The following is a 15569-nucleotide window of genomic DNA, read 5'->3' on the forward strand; positions in this document are numbered from 1 at the left end:
CCTAGAAAGTTTCAGCGTAACTATTGTGTAAGAGTGGCGTTTCACCATTTGTATCCCAAGGAAATTCTCGTAACTGATTTATGCCAGTTTTATGCTGAAACATTGGCGTATGCGAATTTCCCCGATAGTTCACGCTGCTTCCAAGATCTGTTCGTTGAACCCTCGGCTGCTTATTTACATAGCCCCACCCCGATGCAAAAGGCCAGTTCATGCAAGTTTCCTGGGGTTGCTGACATGAATCTACACCCAAAAATATCAGCTCAGCCTGGCCTGGCCCAAAGTCACCTGATATCAATGTAACTAAGATTTCTGGAGTTTGATTGCAATGTTCAAGATTTCTCCCCCCGCATTTTTCTTACTTACGTAAAGTGTTGTCAGTCTCAGCGCACCCAAACTTTTCAAGCACTCCCCCCACCATGCGTTAAAGGCTAAGCAGGTGGGATGACCTTCCCATTAGGTATACCCCTGTTCTGTACAATAATGGAAGAGGAGCTGCAGAGGCAAGAGGGTCCGAGGCCACCACTGCAGAAAGTACTGACAATGAAATCACTAGCTCAGCAACATAATGGCCGGGAAGTTCCTCTGAGTTGCTCCCGCTCCACCAGCATTATTTGACAAGAGCGACAGAATCCCCACTTGCGTGCGTAAATGGAAGTAACGCTGGCAAAGGGGGAGCAGCTCCAGCCAATATCACTCAACAGTGAAACTACATCCAGCTAAGGATGTTAATCGCACGGTAATTCTGACTAATTTAGACGATAACAACTGCTTTTTGACACTAGTGCTGGAAGCTTCCCAAATTGACGCCATGGGGCAGTTGAAAAAACTGTCTGTACTCACCAAGCATTGTTCTGTGAATTATAAATGCTGAGAATGTGTTCCAGGTGAGCACGCCATCTAAGGCCACAGCTACTGTGTTGATTTTTTAAAAATGGATGTCAGGGAGCAAGTTATAAAAGAGTGTAACTTAATTGAAAGATCCAGCTATTGGTATTATCTGAACCCCAAGATTTGGTTACTGCCTTTAATCCACTCAATGTTTATTTTATGAAACAATTGATATTATGTGTTGAATTTTTAAATAAGATAGTTAGAATTTTCATTTTCTTGCAATTTTCAGGATTGGGTGCAGAGACTCAAGTGTGCTACTGAATGATTTTCATGGCAGGGAGGTGAACTACAGGCTTTCTGACAATACTTTCAGCAGATCACAGGATATAATTCGGAAGTAAAGGTGACCTGGGAGAAAAAGAGCACCAGAGGTGAAGATTCATACAAGCAATACATAGACTCAAAGTGTAAATCTGCTGCAGTCAATAAGTCTTTCACACTAAGTTCTCCAGCAGCCCTTCAACTGCAACTTGTAATAAACTAAAGCTGCAGCCAGAATAGTTAGTACCATCTAGTGGTTACAAACAGGAATAGCATTGCTGGCTGACAACGGTGTTTCCAGCAGTCTCAATTTTAGAGTTCCAGTGTTAAGTTTTTTTTTCTTTTTATTGTTTGATTTACTGCCACTTCCAGGAATATCAGCTCTATTCCACTCTGTTATGATTTTCATTTGCCTCTTTCATCCTGTTCACCATCAGTTATTCCTTTTCCTTATTTGTGACTAAGTATTTGATTCCCTCCCCTTTTCTCTCTACTTTTCCCCAAATTAACTAAAATGCTTGCTTTTATTTTAGTCCTCAGTTCTGATCAAGGGTATACATCTGAATAGTTAACCTGTCTTCTTTTTACTGTTGGCGGATGTGTTTCCAGCATTTTCTGTTTCAATTGCATTAATATTCAGTTTTATCGTTTAATTTCAGCAAAGGTTCCCCCATCACATCAATTTAGCAATGGAATCCAATGTGAGCGGAGACATCAAAAGTGCCTGAAATTCCTTTTTATAATGAAACACAGGGAGAAAGCCTCTATTTCTTCATAATTAGCGACCCAGTACCAAAATTACATTTTTCAGACATTGCACATTTGAAACCCCCCGTTTCTGCAATTTTCTTAGCAGGTCATTAGTTCTGGAGAAAAACAAGTATTCTCTTATTTTTCATCAAAATAGGAATCTTGGCTCCAAATGTATCACTGTTAGTTCTCTTCCAAAGTACAACATAGTGCTGATTTTGCAAAATAGCCGAGAGATGGACTTCAATACACTATAATGGTTATTAAAGTGGCTTCCATTCATTCTAGTACCAGATATGAGGGCTCAATCAAGCTTGGCTGTGATGCTTCTCTTGACTGAACGGCCACTTGGACAACGTACTTGAGGATAACCAGAGCCTGTGGAACTGTACCCCTGCAAAGAATCAGTGGAACCAAGGAAAACAGACAAAAAAGTTTAACCTTGGTCTGTTTTTACACTTGCATCTGCTTCATTAGTCATGATGTCAGTTGTGGATAAAAGGCAGTGGGGCAGATTTTCCTCTAAGCCAGCTCCCCAGGGTAACTCAGCGGGTGGGGGAGGAAAGTTGCCACCCACGTCTGGGATTACCTGCCACAAGTGACTGCAGGAGTCCGATACATTCTCCCAAATATGGGTGGACATATTATGAGAAGCAAGTGGCGGGAAGTTATTATACAATGTATTTCCCATTGTGTGTCATAACGCTGGATGAAGTGTTGCTGCCATACAGCTTTGCTATGGCTGGGGGGCTTTAAATTTAACGGCCCAAAGGGAATGTAATAGATTGCAGGGTGATCAATTACACTCCCTATGCCTTAATTTTTTTTTAAAAACAAAAGCAAAGATTCGTCAATTGCTTCAGAGGCCGCCACTCAGGCTAGCTACTGCAGGCTGCTGAGGCCTGCAGCAGCGATTTTCCTCCCCCGATGTGGGCTTGTGTACACAGGTGGGAATCCTGTCGGGCCCCACCAATTATCAGACCTCAACAACACAAAGAATTGGTCATTATTTCATTGCTGTTTGTAGGACCTTGCTGTGCGCAATTTGGTTGCCGTGTAAATGCAGGTGCTTTCTTTCTTTTATAAAGAGGCGTGAGTATAACATGAAAAAGTACAGAAATAATTTAATTTGTTTCATAATAAAACATGGTGTAAAAAGGCCATTTGGCCCATCAAACTCATTTCATTCAATGTATCATACAAATCTCCATGTTCATGACCTCTGCCTAACACAATCCAAAATTCCCAAGGATAGTTATTTATACAAGATAAAGTTTCTGAAACAGCCAAAGCAACAAGCTTCCTCTACATATTCTTGGCATTTACATGGCTAACACAAGGTTTGTACTTTACTTTGTGTGCACACATCTGTGCATTAAGCAAGTTTTTAAATCTGATGTACATAAAACTCACCTTTTCTCGCTCACTTTGCTGTTCTTGCTTCTGTTTAATCAGCTGATTCTTTACCCCCATTTCTCTTTACATTCCTCCCTCTCTCATTCCAAACCCCAAGTGAAGTCACTGCCACCTTGTCTGAGATGGTGTGCAGTGCAAAATGGCCAATAGCAAAAAAAAATATATACAATTGCAGTAAAGTCTGCCAAACTAACATGACAGTGCACAGAAACGGGCATCCTAATGCCATTTCGGATTTTCTCCAGGACACTACAGCTGTAATCTATTATGCTTTTCAAGTCAACTCTCCACATTTGTAAACATAGCACAAGTGATGATGTCTTTCTGTCACCTCATAACGTGACAGTTAATATTTATTACAAATCTTAAAAAAGTTATCGAATGTAAAAGTGCTTGGAAAACATTGAGTGCAACAACTAACTGGCTAATATGAAATATACTGCTATGGAAACTTTTCCCAGTGAGAATCATTGCATTTCTATGGTCTAGGATGCTGTTGGCTTGTCCAAGTATTCATCTTTACAAATATTAGATTTTCCTTAAGTTAGATGATGGATGCTGTCCAAGAGATGAAAAGAGGGTCCGCTGATCTTTGATCAGTTTGTTTCCTTGATTTAAATAGCTAAGATGCAAATCATATGGGTTTCTAGTGAGCTGAATGAACCAATGAATAATCATATGTATGGAAACTTGTGTATTGAATGGATGTTCCTGATAGGAAGATGTGAGTTATACAAGTGTTATACTTACATATGTATAAGAGATGTGCAAAGATCAGTTTGAATGAGGGAGGCCGCATATTTCAATCTTCCATAGAAACCTAAAGGCCTCTATTACAGCAAACAACTGTGTCTTAAATGATTCCAAACTTTTTGCCTCCACTACCCTACCTAGTATTCCTAGTATTAACTGTTCTTTGCATGAAGTGTTTTCTGACATCAGGTCTGAACCTTCTTTTTGTGCCTATGTCCCCATATCCTGCAGTTGTGGTTTAACTTGAAATAGTGCAACAGATGAACTATTCCTATTCCACTTACTGGCACCAAAGTCTTGCTCGCCCTCAGTAACAACGGTGGAGTGGAACTAGCCACTTGTGCTCCTGGGCCCACCAGAGTTCCTGGGGTATGGGGTATTTGCATAAATCAGGCAGGTGCCCTGTGGTGCCCGCTAGGTTGGGGCAACAGGGCCCTGCCTTCGGATTGGAGTGACGGTGATGTCAGACAAAGATTTTCCAAATGATGAAAAATGTCCCATTTTCAAAAACATTGGTTGCTATAAGGCAACTGGCTTTTCAAAATATTGTGGACCTCACTTCCAATACAAGGAAGCACCAGCACATTGACTGCATAAAGCAGGTGTACACAAACTTAACTTCGAGGGCAATGGATGTGGAACAGGTGGATGACATCATCCTGCCAGTCCAATCTCTATGACATCGGGACTCATTGGGGCGGATGCAAGAAGTGCCCATCTCCACTGTCAGCATGTGGCAAATGGCGGGTTGTCTGCCCAACATGCTCTCATCTGCCCCAAATAGTCATTATGCCGATTTGGATGCAGATTTGAGCCCAGTAACTTATGCACCTCTATAGAATTGTGTCACTCAACACCTTTCAAGGCCAAAAACATCATTTTTGTAATGTTTCCTCATAACTCAGTCCTCCGACACCAGGGACCTGCCTTGTTGTCCTTCTTTGTGCTGCTTCCAGGGCTTGAATATTTCCCTTATAACTCAGTGACCAGAAAGGAATACAGTACTCGAAGTGTGGCCTGACCAGCTTCAGCATAACACCCTTAGGCTGAAACTCAACTGATTTGGCAATAAAGTTCAGCTTTTCCAACACTTTCTCATGCAAGCAGAATGTGCCCCTTATAAGCTGAAACCTGTAACATTTACTTTGTTGTACTGAGTCAGTATAGTCCAGTTCTAATAATTAACCCTGATCATGTTAAATTACTTATTGGATTTTATGTAGGATGCCACTATAATCTATCAATCCTGAAATCAGAACATGTCAACACTATTTTGTTCTTAGGATGTGGGTAATAGTGGCAAGGCAGTATTTATTGCACACTCTTGTGCCCTGAGGGCATTGAGTCAACCATGCAGTGTAGAACAGGAGTCACATGTAAGCCATACCAGGTAGGAGTGGCAGGTTCCCTTCCCTGAAGGACATTAGTGAACCAGTATGGGTTTTTGTAATAATGTAAGGATCTGTACAGGGGACTCAGCTTTTCTCCATATGTATCAATGACTTGGATGAATATCCAAGTTTGCAGATGTCACCAAGTTAGGAGGCACAGTAAGTTATGTAGAGGAGAGCAGAAAATTACAAAAGGGACATACAGACTAAGTGAGTGGGCAAAACTATGGCAGATGGAGTTCAATATGGGGAAGTAGGAGGTCATTCACTTTGGATCCAAGAAAGACAAATCGGAATATTTCCTAAATGGCAAGACTAGGAACTGTAGAGGAGCAAAGGAATTTACAAAGCGTTAAAAATCAGTGCACAGATACAAAATATAACCAAAAAGACTATTTGAATGTTGGCCTTTATCACAAGGTGGTTGGAATTCATAAGTGTGGAAATGATGTTTCAGTTGTACAGAACCTTGGCCAGACCCAATCTGGAGTAATGCATTCAGTTTTGGGCACCGAACCTCAGGCAAGATATATCGGCCTTGGAATACTAGGGTTTAAAGGGTTAAATTATGACAGGTTGCATAAACTTGGCTTGTAGTCCTTTGAGTTTAGAAGGTTGAAGTGTGATCTAATTGAGGTATTTAAATTGATAATGGGATTTCATAGAGTAGATACAGAAAAAACTATTTCCTCTGATGGGGGAATGCAGAAGAGGGCATAATCTTATGATTAGAGTTAGGCCATTTAGGAGTGAAATAAGGAAGCACTTTTTCACAAAAAGGTAGTGGAAATCTAGAACTCCCTCTCCCCCAAAAGGCCATGGATGCTGGGTTAAATTTTCAAGATGTGGAGATGCCGGTGATGGACTGGGGTTGACAATTGTAAACAATTTTACAACACCAAGTTATAGTCCAGCAATTTTATTTTAAATTCACAAGCTTTCGGAGGCTACCTCGTTCACCTGAGGAAGGAGGTAGCCTCCGAAAGCTTGTGAATTTAAAATAAAATTGCTGGACTATAACTTGGTGTTGTAAAATTGTTTAAATTTTCAAGACAGAGATTAATAGATTTTTGTTAGGTAAGGGTATCAAGGGATATGGAATAAAGGTGGGTAAATGGAGTTGAAGTACAGATCAGCCATGATCTAATTGAATGGCTCGAGGGGCTGAATGGCCTACTCCTGTTCCTAGTTTTTTTGAAGGCTGTAATAGAAACAGGAATTTAAATCTAGTGTTGTAGTAAACAATGGGATAATATATTGTCCTACTACTATTTCCATTGAAGACAATGGAAGTAAAAATCGAGATGGCTGAATCGATATTGCCGATTTTACACTATCACCCAAAGTCAAAATTATATTCATGCACTCAAATTATCAGCAGCATAACCTACCTCATCTAGTGCAGAACAACTTTCATTAACATAATGGGAGTACTACATCTCAAGGTGAAAAAAAAAGTTAATAAGATCAAGTGATGTAGGCCATATCCCACAACATAGCATCAGACATGCACACTATTTTTGAGGGGATTATAACACAACCATTTCGAACACAAGTTACACCAGGGTGACAGTGTCCAACACAAACTGATTGTAACTCATTAAGATGGAACTAAAAAAATAAATAAAACCAATGTGTTCTACAACCAATTTACTTTAAATCTTTCATTGGTGTAGCATCTATATTGTTAATGATGCATACTTAAGATCAATCCTGATAGACCATGTATATAGAAATTTTACTGTAGTTTTTCCAACGGTTTAAAAAAATGTCCTTTTATGAAAGTGTTCATGTCACAGCAAAGCAAAAAAAACTAGACTAGTCTGAATGAAATTCCAACTGCTAACATATCTCTTGCTCTATCTTTTAGAATGTTGTGTTGCACTTTCTAGGTTTCTTCAATTAAAGCCACATTGTTTAGAAACAATATGAATCTGGAGTCAATTAGTAGCTGTTGAACGGGTGAATTCCTGACAGACAGGAAGAATTTATTTTCCACTCAGCAAAACGGAAACTGATTTCAATGGAAATTAGCTGTAGGCAAGTGTGAGGAGTTGTCTGTATATCTTACTTCTTACTTTTGTAAGCATTTTTGCTGTGAACTCTCATTTTTCTATGCACGTCAGACGGAAGTTTCATCGATGTCTTCTTTTCCGTAGTCGTTTCAGTGGCATTTGGTTTCCATAAGAACAGCTGAGCGTCCTCCCCACACGTCAACAAAGAATTATCCTCTGAATTCCAGTAAAAGGCACGAACTGTAGCCGAGTGTCCATCTTGCAGTGTGTGCATGTGGGCGAGGCCATCAGCGTCACAGTTTAAAAAGTGAAGTTTTCCCACATGGGTGCCACCCAATACGAACAACTTTTCAGCCTTTTCATGATAAAAGCCTCCAATCAGGTAGTCCAGGTTGCCACTGTCAAATTTCAAGGTTTCTTTGGCATCTTGTATTTTCACGAGTGTGATGGGCTCGTCACTGTGCAGGTGGGCAAGGTCCCACAGAAAGAAACCACCATCATAGGTGATGCAAAAAATCTGTTTCTGCTCCTTACCAGACCACTCAACAAAACTGACTGAGGAATCTGAGTTGCAAGTTGCAAGGAGAGCATCATCTTCTGTTTCCTGGCTGATGTCAAAAATATTGACTAACCCATCAGTTGACCCCGATGCCACCATGTTGGGATTTGAGGGATGGAACCGCACTTGGGTGATGTCATTGTTGTGTGTCTCCGAATAAACCCCAAGAGGTTCCCGACCTCCAGAACTATCCACATTTGTCCCACTTCGAGCATCCCAGAAAACCATGAAAGCATCTTCAATCTTTTCTGTTCCAGCACAGATAACCAAATCATTACAGCTGATATCAAAGCTGATGAATGCGTTATTAGGATAGCCTTTATAAGTCTGAACTGCATTTGTGCTGGATGAACGCACATCCCAACACTTCACTGTCCCATCACATGATGCAGAGTATAGCAACTGGCCACTGGTTTGTGCAAACCTAATCCCACTAATAGGAGCAGAGTGGCCCTGGAATTGTTGAACTAGGGTTAGAGTCTGTTTATTGTATACACGGACAGAGTGGTTAGAACATGAAACAGCAACTAGTTGATTGCTTTGTCCTGTGAGTGATTTTAGGCAGTCAATATCCAGTAGGTAGGTTAAATCTTCAGTTTTCTGTGTGGATCGTTTTGCAATGCGCAGGTTATTAAACCACCTCTCAATCTGCTCCATGAGTGAACTGCTCCCTCTATGGTGTTAGCTGTTTGCTGATACGCAATGAGATAAATAAGCATACATAAATAAATTGACAAAAATGCATCCTGTTCAACATGATTCTGTGGTACAGTGATGTATTATTTAGTGTTGTTCTCCAAAACCTCAACTCAAAGTTTAATGCATTCTGTAGCTGACCCAATAGCTCCAATTTCCATCTCTGAACCGTAGACTAGGAAAGTCTTCACAGCAATGCTCATCAAAACTGAGACTGACTGTTCTTATCCGAGATCAACATATTCATTTTTCTAGCACAAACTGGATAGCAATCAGGAGCAGAAACCCTGTCTGATTTCTCCCATCTGTGACTCAGGAACAGAGGCTGGTTATAGTGTCTTTATAACCACTCCACTAGAGATCTGCTATTTCAGTACCAGACAATGAATTTACTCATTCAGCCATCAGGGAGCTAATAAAACATCCTCAACTAAAATGCAATCTTCACGGCCCATTGGTAGGGATGTTCCAATTTTGTTTACAGTGATCAGTTCAGCACATATGGAGTTACTTTCCTTCCTAATTCTTCCAGAAAAAAATGATACAGCATAATGATGAAATTTTCATCATTTGCAGCTCAAAATCAAAATGATCTGATTAACTTATTTTCTCTACCAACCACATCCTTAATCTCTTCTACCCTGCCCTCTTCACCTTTAACAAGCACGAGGGGCTCATGAATTTCTTCATCAAGATAGATACTATCTGTTCATCTGCCTCTTCCCCTTCTCAACACTCATTAAGAGAAACTTCACCCCAGTCCTGCTCCAACTCTAGCCTGAAATCCTCATCAGTCTAGTTTCTCCTCCAAGCTCATCTCAGTGATGCCCATCCTCTTCCTCCCTCGACCCAATTTCCACTAAAGTTCTGATCACTCAACTTCTTTTCCTGGTCTCCATATTAGCCAATACTGTAAATAGTTCTCTCTCCTCAGGCACTGCACCCTCCATTTCAAAACCATCGACTAACCATAGAATCATAGAAGTTACAACATGGAAACAGGCCCTTCGGCCCAACATGTCCATGTCGCCCAGTTTATACCACTAAGCTAGTCCCAATTTCCTGCACTTGGCCCATATCCCTCTATACCCATCTTACCCATGTAACTGTCCAAATGCTTTTTAAAAGACAAAATTGTACCCGCCTCTACTACTGCCTCTGGCAGCTCGTTCCAGACACTCACCACCCTTTGAGTGAAAAAATTGCCCCTCTGGACCCTTTTGTATCTCTCCCCTCTCACCTTAAATCTATGCCCCCTCGTTATAGACTCCCCTACCTTTGGGAAAAGATTTTGACTATCGACCTTATCTATGCCCCTCATTATTTTATAGACTTCTATAAGATCACCCCTTAACCTCCTACTCTCCAGGGAAAAAAGTCCCAGTCTGTCCAACCTCTCCCTATAAGTCAAACCATCAAGTCCCGGTAGCATCCTAGTAAATCTTTTCTGCACTCTTTCTAGTTTAATAATATCCTTTCTATAATAGGGTGACCAGAACTGTACACAGTACTCCAAGTGTGGCCTCACCAATGCCCTGTACAACTTCAACAAGACATCCCAACTCCTGCATTCAATGTTCTGACCAATGAAACCAAGCATGCTGAATGCCTTCTTCACCACCCTATCAACCTGTGACTCCACTTTCAAGGAGCTATGAGCCTGTACTCCGAGATCTCTTTGTTCTATAACTCTCCCCAACGCCCTACCATTAACGGAGTAGGTCCTGGCCCGATTCGATCTACCAAAATGCATCACCTCACATTTATCTAAATTAAACTCTGGCCCAATTTATCAAGATCCCGTTGCAATCCTAGATAACCTTCTTCACTGTCCACAATGCCACCAATCTTGGTGTCATCTGCAAACTTATTAACCATGCCTCCTAAATTCTCATCCAAATCATTAATATAAATAACAAATAACAGCGGACCCAGCACCGATCCCTGAGGCACACCGCTGGACACAGGCATCCAGTTTGAAAAACAACCCTCTACAACCACCCTCTGTCTTCTGTCGTCAAGCCAATTTTGTATCCAATTGGCTACCTCACCTTGGATCCCGTGAGATTTAACCTTCTCTTTAAAAAAAAAACACCCAAATCTCTCTGTCCTTGCTATCTCCAACCCCCCCAGATCTATGAATCTTGCATTACCTCCCAGATGACTCTCCACCTCCACTGTAAATCTGTTAAAACGCTCCAATCAGATTTCTGCCCCTTCCACAGCACCAAAATACTCCTAACCAAATTCATCATCAACTGTCTGTTGTGCACTATCCCTCATCTTCTCTGCAGCCTTTTGTACAGATCTCTCCAACACCTTGTCTCCATCTTTTAGCCCTGTAGGACAGCAGTCACTTAGTTCCAATCGTATCTCTAGCCATCGATCTTTTTCCACACCTGCCAACACCATCATCACTGGAGTCCCCCAGCATTTACATTTGCCAACCCCCTCCTCATCTAATTGGAGTCAGCTTCAGAGGCTGATGATATACAGCTCTACCTCTCTCTAATCCTTCCAAACCCTCCATGCTGACTGCTTGTCCAATATCTAGTCTTGGATGAACCATAATGTCCTCCAGCTCAGCATTAGGAACACTGAAGCTATCGATCGTCTTCAGCCCCACCTCAAACACCATACCCTCAGCACCAAATCTATTCCCCTCCTTGACCAATGTCTCAGAGTGAACCCTAATGTCCACAATCTTGGTATCTTATTCAACCCCCAGCTGAACTTCTGACCTTATATCCTCTCCATCACAAAGACCACCTGCTTCCACTTCCATAACATTGCCATTGCCACCCCTATCTCAGCCCATTTGTTACTTAACCCCTCACATATGCCTTTGTCACCTCCAGACTCCAATGCTGTCCTGGCCATCTTCCAACCTCCATAAACTTCAGCTCATCCAAAACTCTGCTGTCTGCATCCTAAGGCACACAACGTCTTGCTTGTCCATCACAAACATCCTCACCGGACCTACTTTGGCTCCCAGCCCCTCCAATGCCTCAAATTTAATATTCTCAATCTTGTATTTAAATCCCACCATTGCCTCACTTCCTATTTCTATCAGCATCTGCAATGCTACAACCTCCTCCACCACCTCTCCACTTGTCTCTCATGTGCATCCTTCCCTTCTTCACCCCACTATTGCCAGCTGCGCCTTCAGCAGCGTAGGTCTCGTGCTCTGGAATTCCCTCCCTAAACCTTTCCACCTCTCTTTCCTCACTTAAACACTTCAAAAGTACCCAATTGGCTATGAAGCACCTTGGGAAAGGTACTATATAGAGTTAGGGTGGTTCTTTCTTAAGACCCACTTCTTTGACCAGGCCTTTGCTCACTCCTAACCTCTCCTTTGGCTCAGCACCTGTTTTCCACACACCTCTGAAGTGTCTTATGATGTTTTTCTACATTAAAAGCACTATATAAATGCAAGTTGTTGTAATTCTCTGATCATTGTACCAAACCTCTGCACTGTTTATATATAACAATTTTCTGACATTCAGCTGCAAATCAAACACAAATGTGAATTTGCAGCCCATAAACAAAACTGATAAATTTACTTAGCATTTACAAAATAAATGTAATTCAATAAGTGGACAGAGTGGCTCCCTTTGTGTCATTCAGACAGGTAGTGGGGAAGCAGAGGCTGTTCTCAGGCCCCTTCCATTCCTGAACTAAGCCAAAAAGAGACACAAAAACCAAACCAGAGCAAGTTACGGACTGGCATGTTTTTCCTATACTGGGAATTCAGGGAGGGGCCTGGTTCAGATGTGAGGAGGGGCCTGGTTCAGATGTGAGGAGGGGCCTGGTTCAGATGTGAGGAGGGGCCTGGTTCAGATGTGAGGAGGGGCCTGGTTCAGATGTGAGGAGGGGCCTGGTTCAGATGTGAGGAGGGGCCTGGTTCAGATGTGAGGAGGGGCCTGGTTCAGATGTGAGGAGGGGCCTGGTTCAGATGTGAGGAGGGGCCTGGTTCAGATGTGAGGAGGGGCCTGGTTCAGATGTGAGGAGGGGCCTGGTTCAGATGTGAGGAGGGGCCTGGTTCAGATGTGAGGAGGGGCCTGGTTCAGATGTGAGGAGGGGCCTGGTTCAGATGTGAGGAGGGGCCTGGTTCAGATGTGAGGAGGGGCCTGGTTCAGATGTGAGGAGGGGCCTGGTTCAGATGTGAGGAGGGGCCTGGTTCAGATGTGAGGAGGGGCCTGGTTCAGATGTGAGGAGGGGCCTGGTTCAGATGTGAGGAGGGGCCTGGTTCAGATGTGAGGAGGGGCCTGGTTCAGATGTGAGGAGGGGCCTGGTTCAGATGTGAGGAGGGGCCTGGTTCAGATGTGAGGAGGGGCCTGGTTCAGATGTGAGGAGGGGCCTGGTTCAGATGTGAGGAGGGGCCTGGTTCAGATGTGAGGAGGGGCCTGGTTCAGATGTGAGGAGGGGCCTGGTTCAGATGTGAGGAGGGGCCTGGTTCAGATGTGAGGAGGGGCCTGGTTCAGATGTGAGGAGGGGCCTGGTTCAGATGTGAGGAGGGGCCTGGTTCAGATGTGAGGAGGGGCCTGGTTCAGATGTGAGGAGGGGCCTGGTTCAGATGTGAGGAGGGGCCTGGTTCAGATGTGAGGAGGGGCCTGGTTCAGATGTGAGGAGGGGCCTGGTTCAGATGTGAGGAGGGGCCTGGTTCAGATGTGAGGAGGGGCCTGGTTCAGATGTGAGGAGGGGCCTGGTTCAGATGTGAGGAGGGGCCTGGTTCAGATGTGAGGAGGGGCCTGGTTCAGATGTGAGGAGGGGCCTGGTTCAGATGTGAGGAGGGGCCTGGTTCAGATGTGAGGAGGGGCCTGGTTCAGATGTGAGGAGGGGCCTGGTTCAGATGTGAGGAGGGGCCTGGTTCAGATGTGAGGAGGGGCCTGGTTCAGATGTGAGGAGGGGCCTGGTTCAGATGTGAGGAGGGGCCTGGTTCAGATGTGAGGAGGGGCCTGGTTCAGATGTGAGGAGGGGCCTGGTTCAGATGTGAGGAGGGGCCTGGTTCAGATGTGAGGAGGGGCCTGGTTCAGATGTGAGGAGGGGCCTGGTTCAGATGTGAGGAGGGGCCTGGTTCAGATGTGAGGAGGGGCCTGGTTCAGATGTGAGGAGGGGCCTGGTTCAGATGTGAGGAGGGGCCTGGTTCAGATGTGAGGAGGGGCCTGGTTCAGATGTGAGGAGGGGCCTGGTTCAGATGTGAGGAGGGGCCTGGTTCAGATGTGAGGAGGGGCCTGGTTCAGATGTGAGGAGGGGCCTGGTTCAGATGTGAGGAGGGGCCTGGTTCAGATGTGAGGAGGGGCCTGGTTCAGATGTGAGGAGGGGCCTGGTTCAGATGTGAGGAGGGGCCTGGTTCAGATGTGAGGAGGGGCCTGGTTCAGATGTGAGGAGGGGCCTGGTTCAGATGTGAGGAGGGGCCTGGTTCAGATGTGAGGAGGGGCCTGGTTCAGATGTGAGGAGGGGCCTGGTTCAGATGTGAGGAGGGGCCTGGTTCAGATGTGAGGAGGGGCCTGGTTCAGATGTGAGGAGGGGCCTGGTTCAGATGTGAGGAGGGGCCTGGTTCAGATGTGAGGAGGGGCCTGGTTCAGATGTGAGGAGGGGCCTGGTTCAGATGTGAGGAGGGGCCTGGTTCAGATGTGAGGAGGGGCCTGGTTCAGATGTGAGGAGGGGCCTGGTTCAGATGTGAGGAGGGGCCTGGTTCAGATGTGAGGAGGGGCCTGGTTCAGATGTGAGGAGGGGCCTGGTTCAGATGTGAGGAGGGGCCTGGTTCAGATGTGAGGAGGGGCCTGGTTCAGATGTGAGGAGGGGCCTGGTTCAGATGTGAGGAGGGGCCTGGTTCAGATGTGAGGAGGGGCCTGGTTCAGATGTGAGGAGGGGCCTGGTTCAGATGTGAGGAGGGGCCTGGTTCAGATGTGAGGAGGGGCCTGGTTCAGATGTGAGGAGGGGCCTGGTTCAGATGTGAGGAGGGGCCTGGTTCAGATGTGAGGAGGGGCCTGGTTCAGATGTGAGGAGGGGCCTGGTTCAGATGTGAGGAGGGGCCTGGTTCAGATGTGAGGAGGGGCCTGGTTCAGATGTGAGGAGGGGCCTGGTTCAGATGTGAGGAGGGGCCTGGTTCAGATGTGAGGAGGGGCCTGGTTCAGATGTGAGGAGGGGCCTGGTTCAGATGTGAGGAGGGGCCTGGTTCAGATGTGAGGAGGGGCCTGGTTCAGATGTGAGGAGGGGCCTGGTTCAGATGTGAGGAGGGGCCTGGTTCAGATGTGAGGAGGGGCCTGGTTCAGATGTGAGGAGGGGCCTGGTTCAGATGTGAGGAGGGGCCTGGTTCAGATGTGAGGAGGGGCCTGGTTCAGATGTGAGGAGGGGCCTGGTTCAGATGTGAGGAGGGGCCTGGTTCAGATGTGAGGAGGGGCCTGGTTCAGATGTGAGGAGGGGCCTGGTTCAGATGTGAGGAGGGGCCTGGTTCAGATGTGAGGAGGGGCCTGGTTCAGATGTGAGGAGGGGCCTGGTTCAGATGTGAGGAGGGGCCTGGTTCAGATGTGAGGAGGGGCCTGGTTCAGATGTGAGGAGGGGCCTGGTTCAGATGTGAGGAGGGGCCTGGTTCAGATGTGAGGAGGGGCCTGGTTCAGATGTGAGGAGGGGCCTGGTTCAGATGTGAGGAGGGGCCTGGTTCAGATGTGAGGAGGGGCCTGGTTCAGATGTGAGGAGGGGCCTGGTTCAGATGTGAGGAGGGGCCTGGTTCAGATGTGAGGAGGGGCCTGGTTCAGATGTGAGGAGGGGCCTGGTTCAGATGTGAGGAGGGGCCTGGTTCAGATGTGAGGAGGGGCCTGGTTCAGATGTGAG

General features: G+C 45.3%; 1 protein-coding gene across 3 annotated transcripts in view; it reads right to left on the reverse strand.

Moving 5' to 3' along the window:
• The window catches only part of wdr89 (WD repeat domain 89), a 41441-nt gene that overhangs the window by 21353 nt on the left and 4519 nt on the right, over positions 1-15569 (reverse strand). The window contains exon 2 of one of the 3 annotated variants that reach the window (XM_067991922.1): positions 6479-8728. The exons of the other annotated variants lie outside the window; for them this stretch is intronic. Coding sequence (XP_067848023.1) covers positions 7530-8693 — 1164 coding nt within the window. The 5' untranslated portion in view covers positions 8694-8728 and the 3' untranslated portion in view covers positions 6479-7529. Of the gene's footprint in view, positions 1-6478; positions 8729-15569 lie in introns of those variants that run through there. 3 annotated transcript variants of the gene reach the window in all.

This window comes from Heptranchias perlo, chromosome 10 (genome assembly GCF_035084215.1).
Source record: "Heptranchias perlo isolate sHepPer1 chromosome 10, sHepPer1.hap1, whole genome shotgun sequence".
NCBI lineage: Eukaryota > Metazoa > Chordata > Chondrichthyes > Hexanchiformes > Hexanchidae > Heptranchias > Heptranchias perlo.